General features: G+C 37.4%; 1 protein-coding gene across 1 annotated transcript; it reads left to right on the top strand.

Annotated features, from left to right (window-relative positions):
- The first annotated feature begins 3499 nt into the window (after positions 1–3499).
- LOC132162836 (uncharacterized) lies at positions 3500–14673 on the top strand. The gene is made up of 11 exons (XM_059573054.1): positions 3500–3512; positions 3799–3986; positions 4096–4515; positions 4732–4918; positions 7024–7160; positions 7258–7370; positions 7499–7748; positions 8395–8550; positions 9159–9238; positions 9353–9402; positions 14522–14673. Exons 1-11 carry the CDS (start codon positions 3500–3502, stop codon positions 14671–14673), a joined length of 1746 nt encoding a protein of 581 aa, XP_059429037.1.
- Positions 14674–22484: the final 7811 nt, after the last annotated feature.

Below are 22484 nucleotides of genomic sequence, written 5' to 3'. Positions count from 1 at the left end.
ATGGGTCTAAAGTCTATAACCCGAAAGGATATATTCTTTTTTGGAATAAGAACTATATTTGTGACATTGATAGTTTCAAGAGATCTACCAGAATTCAAGCAAAAGAGAACTATTTTACATACCTCCTTCCCAATTACAGGCCAAAATTTCTAGTAGACACATGGAGGAAAGCCATCTAGACCAAGAGACTTGTACAGAGCCATCTGAGAGATCGTCATACAGACTTCCTCTTTGGTAAACTCTAAGGCAAGTTGGTCATTCATATCGCTTGTGACTTTTTCCTCCAAAGACGCAAGGCATTCATCCCCACCACTTGGCCCAGAGGACGAGAATAAGGATTGATAATACTCTAAAAGGCATTGCTTATAGAATCCAGGCTTGCACAACTAACCTCATCTACATTTGTGACTTCTCCGATGTGATTTCTTTTTCTTCTTTGGTTTGCATGCATATGGAAAAATTTAGTATTCCTATCACCATTTTGCAACCAATGTACCTTCGCCCTTTGCTTCCACTTTAAATCTTCTCTTTCAAGCATCTCATCAATAGCCACTTGATTTTCCTTAATCTCCCCCACAGTGTTGGCCTCAGCTCTCCCTTGAAGGGCTTCTATCCTGTCTGTTTTCTTCTTTAACCACGCAGCCCTTCTGTGCCTCCGATGCCGTTTACTCCACATATGATTAACTGGAGCTTGCATTTTTCGAGTTTGCTTTGGAAAATATCCAAAGGGTCTCCATCACACTCCCTTTCTTCCTAGGCATCTTTCACAACTTTATAGCAAGCATCATTGACTAACCAACTTGCTTCGAATTTAAAATCTGTGCTCATTCCCTCCACCTCCACTACCTTTTCACCATAATTAACGAACAAAGGGCAGTGATCTGAGCTCCTAGGGGCCAAAAAAAAATATTCACCTCTCCAAACAGTTCACACCAACTCGGATTGGCCACCGCACGATCAAGCCTCTCCTTTGTAAAATTATTACTCCATTTGAACTTAGGACCAACAAAACCCAAATCACTTAAGTGGCAGTCCTCCATAACTTCTCTAAAAGCTTCCATTTGTCTGTAAGGTCGAGGGGCGCCCCCATCCTCCTCGGAAAGTTCCGTAATTTCATTAAAGTCCCCCACACACATCCACGGCATCGGAGAGAACTCAAGAAGATGTCGTAATAGGCTCCAACCCTCCCCTCTTCGATCCGTTTCTGGATTACTATAAAACCCTGTCAATTTCCATTGAAAGTCCCTTTCCTGCTCTTTGATAACAGCATTGATGTGACGATTAGAAAAATTCTGAATTTCCACATTAGCATGACTCTTCCAAAAGAGCGCTAAGCCACCACTTCGACTTACACAATCCACCACAAACACCCTATCAAACCCAAATGGTCCACGTAGATATTCAATTTTACTTCTCTGGAGTTTTGTTTCCATGAGAAATAAAATATCGGGCTTCTTTTCCCTCACCTGTTGGCGAAGATTACGAATTGCCTGGGAATTCCCAAGCCCCCGGCAGTTCCAACTTAAAAGACTCATGATGAGCAGCGAGACTAGACACCAACCACCACCTGTAAATTACCAGTTATCCTAAAAGCTTAAGCTGATAGGAATAGGTAAATTTAATCACTTAACCATTACTTTTAACACTCCCCCTCACGTGTGGGCTCAAACTCCCTTTTAATAGGTGAGGCCCAACACGTGAAATATTTAACTAAATGGGGGGTAAATTGACGGAGTCAAGGTTCGATCCCAGGACCTTTGGCTCTGATACCATGTTAAATTACTAGTTATTCTAAAAGCTTAAACTGATAGGAAGAGGTAAATTTAATCACTTAACCATTACTTTTAACACCGTCACTCCATTGGATTCTGTAACCATCAAATCTGCACCTTCAACAATCCTTCTCTTCTTTGAATTCAGATTAGCCTGAGCCTCCTCTTCCTCTCTACCCCCCAAGGCCCCATTGACATATAATTCCGAATCTGCTTTTCGTTTCTGCTGGCCTGTAGTTGGTATGCCACCAACTTTCCCAAACTTCCCTATACACCGATCTTCTTTCTTCCACTTTGTCGATTTTAGGTTAGCAAGGCAAGTGTTATTCCCACGACTCACCGTACTATCTAGGTCCCCAGTAAGAGGATAAAGTTGCCCACCTTCCTCTGTCGACCCATTCCCTAAAAATTCATCCATCTCTGAGTCGAGTTCATCATACAACTATAATTTCTCCATGACTTTAGTTTGACCACTTTGACCCTCAACTAAATGATTTAGTCCGGCCTGATCGTTCTCCCTTTGAGCCCTAAGCCTTGTTGCTTGTGAAGGTAAAAATCTGATTTTCTGGTCAACTGCCTAGTCTGACCCTTGTCAACAAAAAATTTTAAGTTTTCATCCATCCCATCCTCCTTATTCTATGAATCAGCCGTGTCTTGTTGTGGTGCACAAAACCTGCAATCCACCCTACTCAAGTCAGAGCTCCCCACATCAGAACTCATCTTACAAGGATCCTTGCACGTACACATGGGTACTATTCTGACCACATCTGGCACTCACAGGTACTATTCTGTCCACCTCCAACAGCTGGCCTTGTTTTTGGCTCCCAGAAATTGACACCACATCTGCCATACTCTGCTGGGTACCAACCACATCACGGATCCGAATTCTCTTAGATTGAGAAAAAATTAGACATTCTTTGATTGTTGATTGTGGTCTTTTATTTTAAATTTAATGGTCTATAAAATCATTTAAATCTCTATAAAATAAAAGCCAGCATTTAATGCCTCAGTTATATAAAAACAACTAGCATTTTATAGACCATTAAATTTAAAATGAAAAGTCACGATTAACAATTGAAGAATCTCTAATTTTTCCTCGATTGGAGAAAATCTCAATTCTTTATTTTACGCATGTAATGATTAATTTTTTTTTTAGTCATCACGACCTTCATATAACACGTGAGGAGACCAAGGAGTAAAGTGGGGAGAAGAAGAGATCGATTTCCGCACATTGAGGTGCTCTATATCACTAATCTAATCGATTAACCTTGTTCTTTAAATGGCAAACAAGGTCTAGAGAATTAAAGGCATAAAGTTGAAAATTAACAAGTTTAGCAATTACAATATAGCTTAAGATATATATATATATATATCGAAGCCTCCTTGTAATTGCTAAACTTGTTATATGGAAAGAAATGGGAGAATACAATTAATGATGTTGATGGTGTAGTTCTTTATTATTAGAACATGGAAATTATTTTGTAACCCATTCTGATTTGCCGGCCAACCAACTAAGTTACATGTCCACAAGCACAATCAAAATAAAATGTAGAAAATGGACATTATCTAGTACAAAAATTTAAAGCAGAAAAGTACATGCTCATAAGGACTTTCTTTAAGAAATGATTAATTTTCTCCCACCAATTTTATTCTGGCAAGGAAAGAAATATGATTTTCAAAACTGCAAAAGTCTTTTTAGAGAAATAGAAAAAGAAAAAAATTTCAATATGGTTAAAACTGGTATGTATGTATGTTCATGGACAAATATGCAATTTCAAAATTAATAGAAATAATTCAACTGTAATTAAAATATGGAGGAGAATATGACCGCTCAATACTAACAGATACTTAATCTTGAGAATTAGTATCTCTTGAGTTCATTTGAATTGGATAATATCGAGTTAGTTATATTATAAAGTGTTTTTGTCCCCTTGAAAAGTGAAAAGACAATAATACCCCTCAAATATAACTAATCATTTTAATTTGTGGAACTACTGCAAACATTCATCCTAACAAATCACAACAGAGTATAGAGACTACTTCTCTACTTTGGGATCTGTTCGTATATTCTATAACAATCACAAGATTTCGTCATCATATATAGACTCCGATGACAAGATTATAGGAGGATTCCCTGTGTCAGCTGGAATCTACAAGATAAGGCAGCAGACCAAGTCACAGCAGACCAAATATAGCACGAATAACTTATCTCATGTTTCAAATGTGTTTTGAATAGCTGTATCAAACAGAATATGTGATTCATATATAAATAGAATAAAAGACATTCTTAAATGTTGATAAGAGATTCTGCATAATCTTTTAGTGCATAATTGGCCTGTTAAAGGCCATGGACTCTCTTAGATACTCATTGCAATTACTTTCTCTCATCTTCCTACTTTTCTCAATCTGGGCTTCTGCCACGTCGCAGCGTTTTCTTCCCAGGCTTGGAGTGAGAAGGAGAACATCGAAGCATGAAGTACCCCAAACAACATCCTCCTTCTCGTCCGACATCAAAACATATTATTTCACCCAAACAATTGATCACTTCAACTACAGGCCTGATAGCTACGCCACTTTTCAACAAAGATATGTTATCAACTCTAAGCACTGGGGTGGAGCGGATTCCAACGCACCAATATTTGCATATCTTGGCGCAGAAGCACCTTTGGATTATGATTTAGAGAGCATTGGGTTTCTCAGTGATAATGCCCTCCGGTTTAAGGCCCTCCAACTCTACATAGAGGTAAAAATGAAATATGGATTAAACAATTAAATTTACTTCTTTTTATTAACTTAAGTTTTTGGGATAATCGGTGATTTAATATATTGCATGCATTATATAATTCTTGTTTCACAACATCTCACTTCAGATTTGGAACAGAAAATTATGATAGTTTTGACATGTTACTGCATGCATTAATCTTAGACTGAGATATTTGTTGTGTGATCTAAATAATAGCATCGGTACTATGGGAAATCGGTACCATTTGGAACAATGAAAGAGGCTTTGAAGAATGAGAGCACTCGTGGTTATTTCAACTCGGCTCAGGCTTTGGCAGACTACGCTGCTGTGATCTTACACGTAAAGAAAACATTCTCTGCAGAAAATTCTCCAGTTATCGCTTTTGGAGGCTCCTATGGAGGAAGTAAGTCACTATAAGTCCATTTCTCAGCCCCTAGCTATATATTGTATATTTTATAATTTTAGATGACATTAATATTTAACTTGTCACTAACTTTTTCATGCTTTGTCTTGATTATTTTTTAAATATAGTCCAATGACTCCCCACAAGGTAATGCGGAGTTTAAAATTAATAACTACCACACAAACAATCACAAAATATTATAAAAGAAATAAATCAATTAGCACAAATATTTAGTGACGAAGTGGAAACCTTCTAAAAAACTTGTCAAAGTAAAAACATTCCGGGACAACCAAACTTAGGCATTGGCACACCCTTATACTTATGAAACATTTGCAATTGCCACATCCTTATATTAGACAAGCGACCCACTTGCCCTCTACTGCAATAGCTCTCCTATAACCTTTGAAAAAATCTTTTACTTGATTTTCTTTACCGGAACTCTGATAGGCTAAAGGAATTTTGTGAAAAATATGGTTGTGTAGCTCTCTTATAACCTTTGAAAAAAAGTTTTACTTGATTTTCTTTACCGGAACTTTGATAGGCTAAAGGCCTTTTGTCAAAAATATGGTTGTGTGGTCTAACAAAACATACTCTAAGAGAGGAGAAGCATTAGTGCTGTAGAAATAAAGAAACATCTCTTGACTAGCAAGATACCCTAAAACCTTGTGATGTAGGGGGAAGTGGGTGGAAATTAACCCCTATGAGCTTCAATAATGTGGATGCGAATTCGAGGGTGATTAATTTTGCCCAACCTTGGGAGGATGATGTAGACCACAATGTTTGAGATTATATGAGGAAGACCCAAATAGATGGTAGTGTGAAGACACCTTGAAAGATAGTGACGCGATCCCAGACTCGCGCTGCAGTAGGAGTCCCTGGAACTACGATCGATTCCCTCATGTGATTGCGATCGAGCGCACCCTTCTCTGGTACTGCGATTGATTGCCCTTGTGCTTGCGATCGAGCGCACACGGGGCATTTATGTTAATTTTCCGCATTTTAATTACTTAAACCGACTTTATTTAATGTTTTATTAGGTTTTGGGTTTTGGGAGTCTTTATTTCGTATTTTATTAGGTTTAGGGTTTCGAGGCTATAAATTCATGCTTATAACCTCTAGAAAAGTCAGTTTATGTTGATTATTGATTTTTATTAATGAGAATTAGTCAAAGTTGAGTTTATTCCTCTTTTTTCTTTAAATTTTTTATAGAATCTATTGTTTTTAAAAGAATTCTTAGATCTTTGATAAAATCTAGATCTGGAATTGTTTATCCGTTCTCTTATTGTTGTTTTTCGTTGCAACCGACCAAGTCACGCTGCATCACCTTGTCTTTCGATATGCGTGAGAAGTCCTTAAATAGACTTGTAAAACTTGAGCTTCAAGGAAAAGATTGAATCTTGGTATACTGCAGATTTTCTACAGTAGTTTGAACTAGTTATGGATTGGTTCAAACTGCAGTAGGGTTTCTATGAGAAAATAAGGATTTCTGAAGCGGCGTGTTCTAATCGAACTTGGAATGCCATATTTTGGAAATCCTCAATTCAAACTGAAATGGAATGCTACATGCTGAAAGTCCTGAATTTGAAATAAAATGGAACACCAAGTGGTATAGGTATTATGTAAGTTCGCAGTTTGAACCGAAATGGAATGGTACTTAGAGCCTATTTGGAATGCTAGGTTCTGCCACACTTTTCATTCTTCAACTTGAACTAATTGAGACAGCACTTCAGACACCAGGTTCTGCCACTTCTTTAAATCTTTAATTCGAACTAACTTGAGACTACACTTGGAATGGATCATTATGTCCAGCTTTTCAGTTTTCTCTTTATAACCTATTTTGACCGGTAAACATTAGAATTGGACTTTTTTCATGAAATACAAAATTGTATTATTTTGAATTAACTTTCTAACACCACCAAGTATACGTAATTATTATTTTACTCCAACTAGGTTAATGTTGGACAACATGAACAACCTCGAATTCTCATGTCTTAAATCAACTTTTCCACCGACTTGACCCTAGACTTAAAACTTACAACCAAACATGTTTTGATACTAAATTATCCAACACTAAAAATCTAACATTTTTTCACATGATTTTGCAGTGCTTGCAGCATGGTTTCGGCTAAAGTATCCGCACGTTGTCCTTGGATCTCTAGCTTCTTCAGCTCCAATCCTTTACTTTGACGACATTGTACCTCAAGATGCAGGATACTACTCTGTTGTAACCAAGGATTTTAAAGTAAAACGCCAATTTTTTTATTTTATTTTATATTTTACATCTAGTGTTAAATTATGCTTAAAGCCTTCAAAGACTCATTATAGCATGGCCGATGCAGGAAACTAGTCAAAGTTGCTATGAAACCATCCGGCAATCATGGGCTGAAATTGATAGAGTTGCATCCACACCTAATGGCCTTTCAACCCTTAGCAAGATATTTAATATTTGCCGGTAATTAATTACTTTTCCTCATTGTGATCATTTACTGTTCTCTCTCTCTCTCTCTCTCTCTCTCTCTCTCTATATATATATATATATACCTCTAAACTCTAATAAACTTAAACCTTGTGTCTTTGCAGTCCATTAAATAAATCTTCTGATCTGAAGGACTATTTGGAGAGTATAATTACTGCAGCAGCTCAATATAATTATGAGGCCCCAAGATACCTAATGAGTGATATGTGCAGAGCCATTGATGGAGCAGCTGCTGGAACAGATACCCTTGGCAGAATATATGCGGGTGTTGTTGCTTATAGACAAAACCATTCATGCTATGATATGAATCAGTTCACTGCTCCAAGTGAAACAAGTGATGGGTGGAGCTGGCAGGTAGCTTCCTCAGTTATTATACATTTAACTATAACATTAACCTCATTGACAACAATAATATTGTATTGTCGGTCATGAATAAGAGCCTGTTCAGGTGTGCGTTTAAATGTCTAAAAGTGCGTTTAACACTCAAAAAGTCAATTTGAAGAAAAAAATACCTGTTTGCTCACACATGAGTTGAAGTGGGAAGGTATTATGGATGAAATTTTGCTATTAGCGTTGACTCAAATGTCGTTGCTGATGTTATATTGAAGTTAAATAAAAACATATTAGCGTCTACCTTAATTTTCTATGTTAATGATAATGACCATACCTATTATCAACGTCGATTTTTGAATATCGATTCTGATAAAGGGTCAATAGCATCGAATTTTAATTTGGGTCGACATTGTTGACCCTAAATAAAAAATAAAATAAAATAAATAAAAATATTAGCTTAATCTTATATTTAACTGCTTGGTGATAATATGGGATGTTTAAGCCCTTCATGATGTTTTTGTAGCGGCTAAATGAGGCCTCTTCTTTTCTTTTCTCTTGAGAGAGGGAAGGAGAATATTTATTCAACTAAGTATAAACATGAGTAGTGTTGTGGCATTGGGTGTGAATTGATTATAATTAAATGACTTGTGTTGTGTGATGTGTACAGTCATGTAGTGATATGGTTATGCCCATTGGCCATGATACAAACGGCTCTATGTTCCCTCCATCACCCTTCAATCTAACCGAATTCAACGATTACTGCAAGGAATTGTATGGCGTTGAGCCTCGGCCTCACTGGGTCACAACTTATTACGGTGGTCAGGTATATATATATATATGATGATGATGATGAGTTCTTTTTCTGATTGTTATATATTTATAGTTGACGTTATTAGCAATATTTTATTGTAATTATGCCTAGAGATCTATTAAGTTTGTATACATTGTAGCTTGGATCACTGTATTTTCTTCCACGTTTCGCTTTTCTTATACTCTGGTAGATATTTAGGCTAGTCTTTTCCATTTAACTCCCTGTTAGTTGACTTAGAAAATTTTGCTTATAGCTTTCAAGGTTAATTATTTCTATTAATTAATTTTGATAAGTTATAGATAGATCTTTTGAGACTTATTTCCGTTACATTAATCCATGCATATATATATATATATATATATATATATAGTATGGAAGATAATGATCATAGTTTCACCAGTAGCATTCCCAGTTCCCATTTTCTCAAAATCAATGGCTTATAGTTGGCAATGTGCCTTTGCTTCCATCATTGAACCTAAAGATGTACACACTTAGCAATACTTTCCTCTACAGCTTCCTTAAGAGGCATATATAACCACCAGCTTCTTAATCTATTGTTTGATGTTGCTCTCGTACGTTGATAATAACTGTCGATGCTTTCTAACATTGTGAAATTGCAGGATATAAAACTGATTCTCCATAGGTTTGCTAGCAACATCATATTCTCCAATGGGCTAAGAGATCCTTACAGTAGTGGAGGGTAAACAAAATAAACTCAAAACTTTTTCAGTGTTAGTCATTTTCATAATTAGAAGTGTGCAAATTTACAATTACTCTCTATACTTAGTCATTTTATGTCCATCTTTGATCATAGGGTCTTGGAGGACATATCAGACAGCCTCTTAGCCGTCACTACAGCTGAAGGTATTACTCACCTCTGCAAGCTTGTTAATTTATTAATTGCCAAGAAGGGACGATTAAAGAACATAAAATCATATCAAATGAAGTACACAAATACATGGACAAAGAAACTGTTGGTGCATTTTTTGGTCTAACAGTGTCCGATTGATGTGAACGGCATGTTCTTTGCGTTCTTCAAGATGCCTTTGATCTTCAATCTTCACAATCCTGCAACACAACAACTGATTAAGAGAACTCGCCGGTGGGATGCGAGCGGGTCTCACTTTGATGCCTAAATTAGTTTCTTTGAGAAAAGTCTACCAGTATACAATAATTAAGTCTAGGGTTTATACCTGGTATAAGGGTCTATTTATAGGCTAGGATTAAGTCTTATACTCCAAAATGCCCTAGAAATGCTGGAGTTGTAGCCCATTATTCTTTTGGTGAGCTGATATTGCTCTTGAGAGGAACTTGGATAATGGGAATTCAATCGAAGTCCCGGGATGATCCGAGGCTTGATCTCATCCAAGGCTCATGTCTCCCTTGGAGCACATCTTGGAGTCACTCAAGCATTATTGATACAATTCAATATACTGATTTGATTCCCAAGAGGTATTTCTTCTTTAAATACCCCCAACTATCGTCTTTGGCTGAGGGATAAATCCGACCTTCCCTTCCAGACTTGGTTGAAAAACCAAGTAATAACTTTCTCTGTGAGACTCAAGGGTAAAAAACGCAACTGTATCTATGCTAAAAAAATATCCCTCTCTCAAAGAAAACTCTCTGACCTCTCTCCTCTAGGAAACATCTCCGGCCAGGCCCTCCTCCCAACCCTTTTTTCACTTCTTCTCCCTTCTTATTTCCCCCTCCCCTTCTAGTTGCTACCTCTTTGGAGGTCTTATCTGCCTCTTCGGAGGCCTTATCTGCCCTTTCAGAGGCTTTATCTGCCTTTTCGGAGGTTTGATCTTTGTCCAATAGCACCAGTAGCTCAATCGTCACCACTAGTTGGCCGGTTTCAGCATCTCACCGTCGCATTCTGCGCTTGATCTACAAACTTTGTGAAGTTTTTGGATTTAATTTTTTTCAAAACTAGATATGTAAATTTCAGGAAGTCTCACCCACAAACACGCCACTCCACCAAGATCCTGGGCCACCCATCTTTTAGCCGCGACCAACCTGGCCACCGCATGCCGATGCGTGGCCCTCACAAGCACGAGAGTGGATCTTACTCTCGGGCGCGTGGCTCACACACGCCAACACATGTTGCACCTTTGGCAGCACGTGTGGTGTTCCTCCACCCCTCCATACTGTCACTAGCCTTTTCTAGCGTTCCACGACATCCCACTAGAAAGCATCGCCGGCGCGTGCCCCTCACACGCCTTCGGGAGCTCTATCACCCAGCCTCCTCTGCTTCAGTTGCTACTGTTGTTTTTTGGTTTTAGATTTTTTTTCCGTGCTTTCTGTTATGTACTTTATTTATGTTTTGTTGTTTTTTCTATGGCTTTGTTGTTTAGTTCTTAACCCGATCTGGTTGGGCTTCAAAAGCTTCGTATGTGAAGTGGACCTTTTTTTCCTTTCTTTTTAGTTTCTTTTTGGAAACCTTTTTTTCACTGTTACATTTCATCTAAATCTCCATGACTTTTTAGGAAGTCTGTTTAGATGTTTAATAGGGGTATTCGTACTCCCAATGGTTGAATCCATCAAATTGCACTGCGGTAAAGATTTTCTCGAGCTGCATTCGCAGATGTGTTCTTCCACTTTCACCTGCTTTGAGGAGTTTGTGGTCCGTCTGGATTGGGTTAATATGTCTAAGCTTGTTTTTAGCTTTATGTGTCTGTCCTGTAACCTTTTTTTGCTTTAATGAATGTCGGTTTGTTACCAAAAAAAAATAATAATAAGAAAGAAAGAAAGACTTGGTTGCAAAACCAAGTAATAACCCACTTTGACCCAAGGGTAAAAACCGAGACCCTCTCTTCAATTCCTGAGAGTAAAAACCGATACCCCATCTTCAATACAAGAGGTTAAAATCATACCCTCTCTTCAATAATTGAATCCGGAGGTTAAAACTGACCCCTCCTTAATAATTGAATCCGGGGGTAAAAACCAACCCTTCCTTAAGAATTGAATCCGGGGGTGAAAACCAACTCCTCCTTAATAATTGAATTCAAGGGTGAAAACCGACCCTTTATTAATAAATCGAATCCGAGCATTGACAAACTTCATGAAACCAGCCTTGAATGTGAGAGTTGACTTCGAAGGTGAAAACCGACCCCTCATTGGTAAGTCGAATCCGAGTGCTCTCCATGTTGTTTCCTGCTGGATTGTCTCCCATCGGTTGTTTTTATCTAGGGTTTCTTCCTGTCTAGTTTTTGTCTAGGTTTTTCTCCCTATCTTATTTTTATCTAGGGTTTCCTCTCTGTCTTGTTTATATCTAGGTTTTCCTCCTTGTCTTGTTTTTATTTAGGGTTTCCTCCCTTTCTTGTTTTTATCTAGGGTTTCCTCCCTTTGTTTTTTTTTTTTTTTTAGGGTTTCCTTCTTGTCTTATTTTTTCCTAGGGTTGTCTCTTCGCCTTGTTTTTTCCCAGGGTTGTTTCCTTGTCTTGTTTTTGGCTAGGGTTGTCTCCTTGTCTTTTTTTGCCTAAGGTTGTCTCTTGCCTTGTTTTTGCCCAAGGTTGTCTCCATGTCTTGTTTTTGCCCAGGGCTATCTCCCTGCCTTGTTTTTGCCCAAGGTTGTTTCCCTGCCTTCTTGTTAGAGCAATTGTTTCTCGGAGTCTTTACTCTCGAAATTTTGTGACTATCTTGTCTAATGTCCTTTAGTCGAATATGAGTGGGATGCTTCAATTGTCATCTCACCCTCCAACAACTTTGAATATAAATCCTGCATTAACATAGGTACTACAAGCACATAGCAATATAAATATCAGAATAAGTGCCTTCAACTCTATTGCTTTCTAAATTTGGAGTTTTCTCTTTAGAATTTTTCATTCTCAAAGTGATTTTCCATTTGAAATTATGTCTTAGCTATTGAGCAGCTGCCATATCTTCCATTGACCGAGTTCTCAGGTCTTTGACACTTAGCTCTCTCCTTTGTTCAGGTCTGGAGCTCGGATTAGATCCCTTGAATTCTAAGGGGGGGCCCGGATTTCTTTCTTTAATGAGACTTAGAATTTTGGCTCTCGGATTCTTAATCTTCGAAGGGAGAGTGCCTTAGGCTCGCCTGGTTGGTAGAAGCTCTAGTTCTGCTTAATCGGTTCTGGTGGGATAGTGTTAGATGAATCCCTACACAAGCACAACACAAGCTCCAAGACTTTTTTGATTATGTCATGAATTTACATGACAATATGAAGACATTGTGAAACAAAAAACAATATAAAAATCCACAATCCTTTTTCACGAAAAAGTCTCTCATCTGGCTTCAAGAAGTGGAGCATTTATTTCCTAATAGGGAGTCATAGCCTCATTGTAGCTTCTCTATGTTACCGACCTAAGTTCGCAACAGGATAAATTAGGTTCTAAGGGAACGTAGACCTTAGATTCTAAGGGAACCTAGACCTTTCAAACACAAAGTTTTAGATTAAGTCTTTTCATGGCTTTATTCATAGCATAGCCTCTTTTAAATAGAAGATTCATTACATATTATATAAGAGAGATAGGGCTGAGTCATCAGCTCTTATTGAAATAATATCATAAACCTAATATGGCTAAGGTTAGCCGACTTATGCTAACATAATATAAACCTAATACATAAACTAATATGGCTAGCCTAATATGAAAAGACCCATCACATTCCTCCCCTCTTAAAATTGTACTTGTTGTCGAGAACAAACTCTGGAAAGCTCTTGGATAAACTACTGATGGTCTTCACCAAAACCAAACTCTTTTTTTTTTTTTTTTTTTGGCTGAAATGGTGCTTCTTTTAGGACCTATTGCTGCCACTTGCACCACTGCACGCACTGCCTTGCTTCACTTTAATGTGAGCACTAGAAGTGGAACACTAAATGACAAACTCTGACGTGTCCATTGCTTGAGGGAAATTTGAAACGGCCTGTTCACTCTTGAAACGACAGCGTCTCGCTTCTTCTTCTTGTCTTCACAATGGCTGTGTGAGAAAGATGTGACTTTTTTTTTTTTTCTTCATCTGCCAAACAAAAGCACATCTTCGTTTCAGTTTTGTTCTCCTCCAATTTCTTTTCGTCTCTATTGCACCATGGTAACAAAAGGGGAATCCAGGGGCTGGCCTCACTGGGACGCAGTGCATAGAGGAGTTCTTGGGATGCCAACGTGGTGCAATATGGGTTGTGGATTGAAGGCAGAAATGGCCAACAGGTGCGGAGCGATGGTCGGAGGTGCATTTGGGAGACTGGATCCGGTGCTTTAGGGAATTGTGAGGCGGTGACACGGTGGTTCTTGTGGGGATTTTCTGATTGGGTTTCTTTAGGTTATTGGTATTTGGTTGTTTTGTGGTTTGTGTGACATTGCATGGTGGTAGGCTGGGATGGTATGAAATCTTGGGGGTTTTGGCTATGACTAGAAGGGGTGGGATTTGGGGATTGGCAGCAATGTGGGTATCATGGGGTGGTTGGATTTTTTGATGGAGATCGGTGGATTTTGGGTCGATAGTGATTTGGTTGGGTGATGAATCGTGTGGTGTTTGTGGTTTTGAGGGTAGTGGAGATTGAAAAGCAATTAGCTTGTCCATCTTGGAGAGAAGGGCAGCAAATAACTCTCGAATTTCACGGGATAAATTAGGTTATAAGGGAATCTAGACCTTAGCTTCTAAAGAAACTTAGACCTTTCAAACACAAGGTTTGAAATTAATTCTTTTCATGTCTTTATTCATAACATAGCTTCCTTTAAATAAAAGTTTCATTACATATTACATAGCATAGCCTCCTTTTAGTTCATGAAGTGGCCTCAGTACCACTGATCCGGAAGAAAGAAGGCCCAAATGAATTGGTAAATGCCACAATTAATAAGCAAGAAAAACTTATATCTCCTATCCCGCAAAAGGGCAAACACCTATTATGAGAAACAGACAAATGTTTCCTACAGGCGGCGCCAAACTGTTGGTCTTTTTTCTTTTTCTTTTTTTTTTAAGAAAGATTGTCAAGGAGTTAAGCTTAGTAAATGCCCAATTTCTGCAGGCTCTCATTGCTTGGACATAATCGTGGCAAATTCTTCTAGTGATCCGCATTGGTTGGTCAAGCAAAGAAATAAAGAGATCAAGATACTTAAAAAATGGATTGCCAAGTACCAGGCTGATCTTCTACAGCTCAAACAGCACGTTCCTGTATGATATGGGGAGAGCTCCACATGTTTTGTATTATAAAGAATAATGGATGCAGAGATCGACTAGATCGCATTCCTGTATGATATGAGGAGAGCTCCATATGTTTTTATTATAAAGAATAATGGATGCAGAGATCGACTAGATCCTTAGTTTTTTAGCTGATGTTTAATTTCAAGTCATTGAACGATATGAAGTATTCTATATTCATGCACTCAGATCCATTAGTGGGCATAATATGGTAATAGAATGGAAGAAATATATAATTAAATTATAATCATCTTGATTTGAAATTTCCTTATGTGGAATCCACCAGTTCTTACTGGATGTAAATTATTCTATTTACTTTTATGTGCATGAACACATTATTTCAATTTGTGGGGGAAGTAAGGGAAAAGAATCTTATCAGAAGCCATTCTGTTTTCCCTCTCCTGAAGTTTGTTAGTTTCCAACCACATCCATTACACTTCTTTCGACCATTTGAAGTATACCGGAGGGTCAGGAGTTCATGTATAGAAGATTGGCCAATGAGGATCTGGAGCCTATCGAGGAGACAAGGTGACAAGCAAGGAGCTTAATTGACTGCGTAAAGATCACCTTAACATTTTACAAAGTATTATAATTTTACTATGCCTATAAATTGTGTTTTCTTTAGCGATTAATTTCTTGGGTTTGGTTGCCTCGGAATAGTTTTACCTTTAAGATTTTCAAAGAGCTTTCACTTTTTAACCAAAATCGTTGTGTTGATTTTGAAGAAATTCATAAACCTATGAAAATCATATGCAGAAATAATAAAATGAATAACATAAGATATTTTACGTGGTTGGGTCTATGACCTATGTCCACAGATAGAGTAGCTTAATTCGCATATATATGTAAAAGAAACTACTATTAGAGTAGAAATAAAATATAATATATGTGTTGAAATATATATAGAATATAAAATACTAAAATATAAAAGAGAAAGAAAAGAGAGCGGAAGCGGAGAGAGACATATGGGCTACATCTTGTATATTCACTATTAATAATAATGAATAAAGAGGCCTCTATTTATAGAGAGGCAAGTAACCTAATAGATTAAGAAAAGGTAAACCTAGTAGAATAAGGAAAGGTAAACCTAATATAATAAGAAAAGGTAAACCTAGTAGACTAATAATACCTAAAGAAATAAATAACAAGTAATATTCTTAACATCCCCCCTCAAACTCAATGTGTAAACTTGAGTTTGGATAAACGAAAAGGGCAAGAAAAAGGAATTCGCCAAAAAAGCTGCTTGTGCCGAAACAATTACCGAAGTAACACCATAAAAGTTGTTAGAGACCGGTGGATTCTGCCTGAATTTAAGCAATGCATTTAAGCTAGAGCTTGGTTCACTTGGTGGTAATTTGACTTGAAAACCATATACTAGTAATGAAGAAGCTTGCCTAGTCGGCTGAGAAAAACAAGGCCAGTTAAAAGGGGCTTGTTTGGCCCGTAACCCTTGGACCGTCTCGCCTTGTCGGCTGAACTAAAGTCTGACCCATCTAACTAGTAGACCGTCTCGCTTGATCGGCTGAGCTAAGTAAGGAGAAAAATGGCCGGTTGAAGAGGCTAATCATGCCTGAAACCCTTGGACCGTTGAAAGGTCTGACCCAAAAAATTCTCACTAGTAATGGATCAATGGCCTAGGAGAGGATGATTGTGGCATTTGACAAGGCATAAGTGGGCCGGTTGAAAGAGGCTTCTTTGGCCCGAAAACCCATGGACCTGAGGAAAGATTGGTCTGACCTGAGAGTGCCTACCGCAAGAAGAATGAACCGGATTGAACTGGGCCAAAGAAAAGGCTATGAAACCGAATTGAACAAGCATGAACCAACTTGAACCGCATAAAACAAACGCCTAAATTTGGAGAAAAATCTTGTTTTCTGCCATATAGAGATGCCAAAAGCAAAACTCTAAAACATTTGAAATCAGGACGAAATATTGAGTAGTAAACACCTGGTCAACTTTTTTCAATGGTCAAAGTCAAAGTCAACTGGCAACGAAGGAAAAGTCAACCCTGTCAAGATGCTGACGTGGCTGATGTGTTGACATTGTAGTGGCTGATGACGTAGCGGTAGGGCTGACATGTCACTAGGGCATACAGTGAAGCAGTGCCTGGTGCGTAGACGAACGGAAAAGGGAGGTCACCGGAGGAAGCACAGGAAGAAAAGTGGCTCTGATACCATGCTGTGTGCGGTGGCTCTGGAACGGTTGTCTTTCGGGCTTTGAAGTGGTATAGTGATACGCTGAAAACCTCGAGGAGAAGATAGAGAACCGTGAGGATCAGAGAGAAGGATTCGCTGGATAACACTGGCGGCACCGGAGGAAAAATATTTAGACGCGAAAAAATTTTAAGGTGATTCAGAACCTGTGCTCTGATACCATGTTGAAATATATATAGAATATAAAATACTAAAATATAAAAGAGAAAGAAAAGAGAGCGGAAGCGGAGAGAGACATATGGGCTACATCTTGTATATTCACTATTAATAATAATGAATACAGAGGTCTCTATTTATAGAGAGGCAAGTAACCTAATAGATTAAGGAAAGGTAAACCTAATAGAATAAGAAAAGGTAAACCTAGTAGACTAATAATACCTAAAGAAATAAATAACAAGTAATATTCTTAAGAATATGTAAATTTGAACAAAAAATTGGAAATGGAAGAACAAAACCATGAGAAATAAAGACAAAGAATTGAAAAATGAAAATACTCATATAATAAAAAATAATTATCTTTTTTGTATACTTTCTTTTGCTACTTTGAAATTCATAAATTGTTAGCTCGCTAGATTATGTGAATTTGTAGTATTTTCAGGACGTATGAAGAGTTTTAGAAAGAGATAATATATGATATGAAAGACAATAAATAAATAAAAAAGAAAAAAGAAAAAGAGAGATTGAGTAGAAAAATTTAAATCTAAAACCCACTCTCAAAAATAATAATATATTAGATAAAAAATAGTATACTTTTCCGAGCACCAAATCCACCACTTTTGTAAGGATTGAACCCCAACAATTATCACATAAACAAAATTTTCTTTTTCTTTTTCTTTTTTTTTTAAAAAAAAAAAAATCCAATATATATATACACACTACGAATTTTATGGTTTTTTTTTTTTAATCGTATATATTGGATTTTAATTATGGTTTTTTAGGTAAGGTATTAATACATATATTAAAGGACAGGTTCACTACTTATAAGCATCATCTCATTGAACATTCATAAAGGGTACATTCAGGGGCGGAGGGGGGTTGATAGGGGTCAAGTGCCTCCCCCCAAACCTCTCAAAACCACCCTCAAACAATCATCAAGTGATCATGAGGGGACATCAACTTTACGGGCAAATATCTTTCAAGAGGACTGGATTCACGCTTGACCGCCGACGTGATTTTTTTTTTTTTTGTCACTATAGTTTCAGGTGTTAGGATATTAGGTCAGACATAAGGTAGAAGAAGGAAGATGGGAAGACGAATGAGTCTTTTGATTTTTGGAAAAAAAAAACACACTGTTTACATAAAAGAAATACAGGACATTTAAATAATTGGAGAAAAGCACGTAGTGTTCAAGAAAATACAAAAAAAAAAAAAAAATACACATTTAATGACGTTTGGATTTATGAAAACATCATTAATTAATGTCATTTTACTGTTCAAAAGACACAATTTTTAAATAGTGTCATTTGAACAGTGAAACATCATTAATTTCAAATTTTGAATTTAAAAATTTTAATTTTAAAACTAGGGGAAAATGCAGTTTACCCCCTGATGAAGTTTTAGGAGTTTTTCAATTTTAACCTCAAAGTTCAAAAATTGGCAATCTACCCCCTGAAGTTTCAAAAATTGGCAATTTAAACCCTCCGTTTAATTTTTCCGTCTAAATGGACGAAAATTTATGAAATTACATTGTTACCCTCAGGCTTTTTAAAAAAAAATTTCGTCCAATTTAATGGAAATTTTTAACGGAAGGTTTAAATTGCCAATTTTTGAAACTTCAGGGGGGTAGATTGCCAATTTTTGAACTTTGGGGTTAAAATTGAAAAAACTCTAAAACTTTACGGGGTAAACTGTATTGTCCCCTTAAAACTAATACTTTAAAAGTTTAGTGTCAGTGGTGTCACTTTGCTCTCTGAAGCTCCTAGCAATGTTTTCTTCGGTCCCTTTTGTTCCGTCTGGCGATCTTCTAATGCTCCACTTCCCCTAATCGAGGATGCTCTTATACGGTCTTACAAGGGTGGATTCATAGGATTCCACAAAGAGAAACCATCCAATAGGTTGATTAACTCCTTGGGTAAATTCCATGGTAGAGATTTTCTTAGCTTCTTTAGGTTCAAAGCCTTTTGGTCTACCATGTAGGTGGGAAATTATGGGTCAAATTTACAAATGACTTGAGCCCATGGGCCCAGGTCATGAAAGAATGTAGGTATGGGCCTGGATGTTGTCAAAAGCCCAAAACTTGCCCAAAGGATCGGGCTCGTCAGTCGCTCAACTTGTCCCAGGTATCCCTGGGTATTATAATCCTCGGATAGTCGATAACCGACATATAGTCGGAAGCAAGCTATTTGTCATTCATAAAGATGAAGCGCCAGTCATAGGATACGCATCCATTACCACAACAGTTACAAGCCCCCATTCGTGGGCAGAGCATTAACGCCCAAAACCGTTACATGGAATCCATGATTACGCATTAAGTTGTTATGACGTTACACTTGGTTCATAACGGACAAATCATCAACTCCTCCGTCAGTTATGCCCCGATCCCAAATCCTTAGCCCGGTCATCATTATCCTATTTGCGGACTAAGCTATAAAGATGAGAAAACACCAATAGAGGAAGGTACATGATTTATTATTGAATATACTACCAGACTTACAAGAAGACAACTGACTTTACCCTCGGCAGAGGATTAGTCGAAAACACCTAGGCGGGTTCTCTTAACACTTTGTTTGTCTTATAGATCGGAGTAGGAGTGTAACGCCCCTAAAATTAGCCTTGGCTAACATGGTAGGGTTACTGGCAATTACCCCATTTAAACTAACTTGTGGCTAAATGAGGAATCGCCCCTCTAAGCATTTTCAGAGTTAATGCATAAGAAGGTGATATAAATCTGAGAAAACTATCTAATCATAAAATGGACAAGCATATTCCTTAAAATTAAGACATGGAGCAACTAATAACAATGTAATAAACAAACCTATTGACCGCATGCAAGTTTTAAGCAAAGTCCGTAGTGGCAACCGGGTCACTCCTGGGTTTTAGTGACAAACATCCTAAAAGGGTAATAACAGCGTGATGAGAATGCAAAATGTTAAACTTTTCTCCCTTAATGTTTAGTCTTTTATACTTATTTGGTGCCTAAATGTACTCATTATTCTTTTATTTTGATTTAGGATGCAAATGGAGGCATTAAATGCAAAAGAAAGCTAATTGGGCGGTTTTGGACAGTTTCGACATCGCTTCGTAATCTGGGCCTAACTCTCTCATCAAAGCTCCGATTGAGATGATTCAAGATTCTATGGAACACCAAGAAAAAGTTCTACAACTTTCATGTTTTGAGTTTTGAGAGATACTGACCGCATCAAGGTCGAAATCGGGCTTGAAGTTGCGGCATCTACACTGTTGACGTTCTGGAATGTTCCTTAGCATGCAAATCTGATATACGGATCTGACGCAGTTTATTTGCGGAAGTTTTGATCTGGTGAACGAAAATTCCAGCTGCAAATACCACCTTCCTAGTTATATTAGTACTTTATTTTATTTTTAATATTTTCCTTAATTAGTCAAATTTGGACATTGTTATTTTAGGATAATATTTAGAATATTTTTTTAGGAGATTTTGGAAGCTTCTAGTATAGGGCATAAACGTGTATAAAGAGGGAATCATCAGACTAGAAGAGCATCTTCTCCCCTCTTCTCTAACTTCTCCTTTGAGTTTTAATCATGGCCTTGCGCGGCTAAACTTTCATACTTGGTCTAAGGAAACGGAAGCCTCGGAATCAATAAAACTGTGAGATCTAATTTGTTTTTATTGTACAATTTATGCTTTGAGTATTGGATGTTCTTCTGTGCCTATTTTTATGATTGTCACGTTTAATTACTAGGAGGCCTACTAGTTTATTATTCGTTGCAATCTACTGCTAGGTTAGACATCAAATCCGTAATTGTTTGATCCCTCCAATTTGTGAAGCAACTAAGATTTAATGATTTGCTGCGTCATAAATTATTAGATCTTAGGAAGAACGTTCGACAAAATTAAATGCAACCGCTTGTGCTTGTGTTGTTTAGCTTCATCGATCTCTCTAATTCTTAAAGCTGCTACTAGATTAAACCATTAGCGCTTGTCTTGGGTTGTTTAGTAGTTAAGGTTAATTAGATTGTTTGTTTTCTAATTAATTGCGACTAAGGAGAGATAGGAAAATAGTTCCAACGGTGAATATTCAAAGTATGAATTGATATATATTTGCATCGATGATCAGTTGTAAAATTCCGATGGTGGATGTTGACTTAGACCAATGTTTGTTCTTTTGATTGATTTCAATATTTTAATTTGAATTGTTCCTTAGTTATTCTTCTTAAAATTGTTTTCGTTATACTAAAACCCCCCATCCTTGTTCACGTAGCATAAAATTAGGCTAAATACTCTCCGTGGGATCGACCCTTACTCGCACTACTACATGTATTTTTAGAAGTATAGGTTTTATTTTTGGGTGCCTGCGACAGCACACCACAGCGTAAGTCTACGAGTTAGTAAGTAAACCTCACAATTAGGTATGAAATGAGCCCATTTAAGCATAAATAAACGTGTAGTGTTAGTAAACATTCAAAAAGAGGTGTTGTCTCTGTTAATACACCATAAAAGTATTGTTTGATTAATAAAATAGTGGTGTACTCCCGGCGGCAATCACCTAAGTATTTTAATGTAAGAAAAACTAATGTTTTATAGGTCAAAACACTCATGTATGGTCTACCCGGAATATTACCCATTCTCAGCAGAATTGGCACTATCCCGAGGGACTTATAATACAATGCCAATATCCCAGTCATTGTACATCTACCGTCCATAACATTAGTAGCACGACCGAGTCCGATCTCAAGTGGCCCACACCACTAATGATGTCCGTCCTACAGTGACCATCCGTAAGGAATGGCTATGCCTTGGTCATGAAACCATTGGATCGAAAGCCCATACACACACACATTTGACCATAGAATGAAGTCTATACTGTAAGCCCATGGCCATTATATCACACGTACATGTGTACTATGTCATATAATGCATCTTATTAATCAGTTGATAAAGTAGTTACCAAGTTATTACGAAAAGTAGACATACTCATATCATACTTGTGGTCAGTCAACTGACATATCCAACATTTTTAAGGAAAAAGTTCGTAAGTGTTTACTTACCTCGTACGCTTGCTTGAATCCTCCGACATTGCTAAATCCTGTTATAACGGAATATAACACACCGTTATACGTAATACTAGAGGACCCATACGAGTAAGATTCTAAGCCTTATCTAACAAAAGGTTTGCTAGACTCTAAAATACACGCGAATGAAGCTTAAGGTAGATGCACGGCTCCCTGGCCGTACGTCCGGGTCCGAGGGCGTACGTTTAGTCAGTGAGTTAGGCAATCCGTTAAGGGCTTCAAACGGTGTTTTAAGGCTTTTACAACATCTATAGGCTACTGTATCTCCTTCTAGGCTAATAAATAGACACATGCAACGTAAGAAAACTCAACAACATGCAATACAAGAAATCAAAGGAGCTTTCGAAACTCTTTTAAAAATATTTC

Source organism: Corylus avellana, chromosome ca10, assembly GCF_901000735.1.
Source record: "Corylus avellana chromosome ca10, CavTom2PMs-1.0".
NCBI classification, from domain to species: Eukaryota; Viridiplantae; Streptophyta; class Magnoliopsida; order Fagales; family Betulaceae; genus Corylus; species Corylus avellana.
This window is presented reverse-complemented; position numbering and strand designations above follow the sequence as displayed.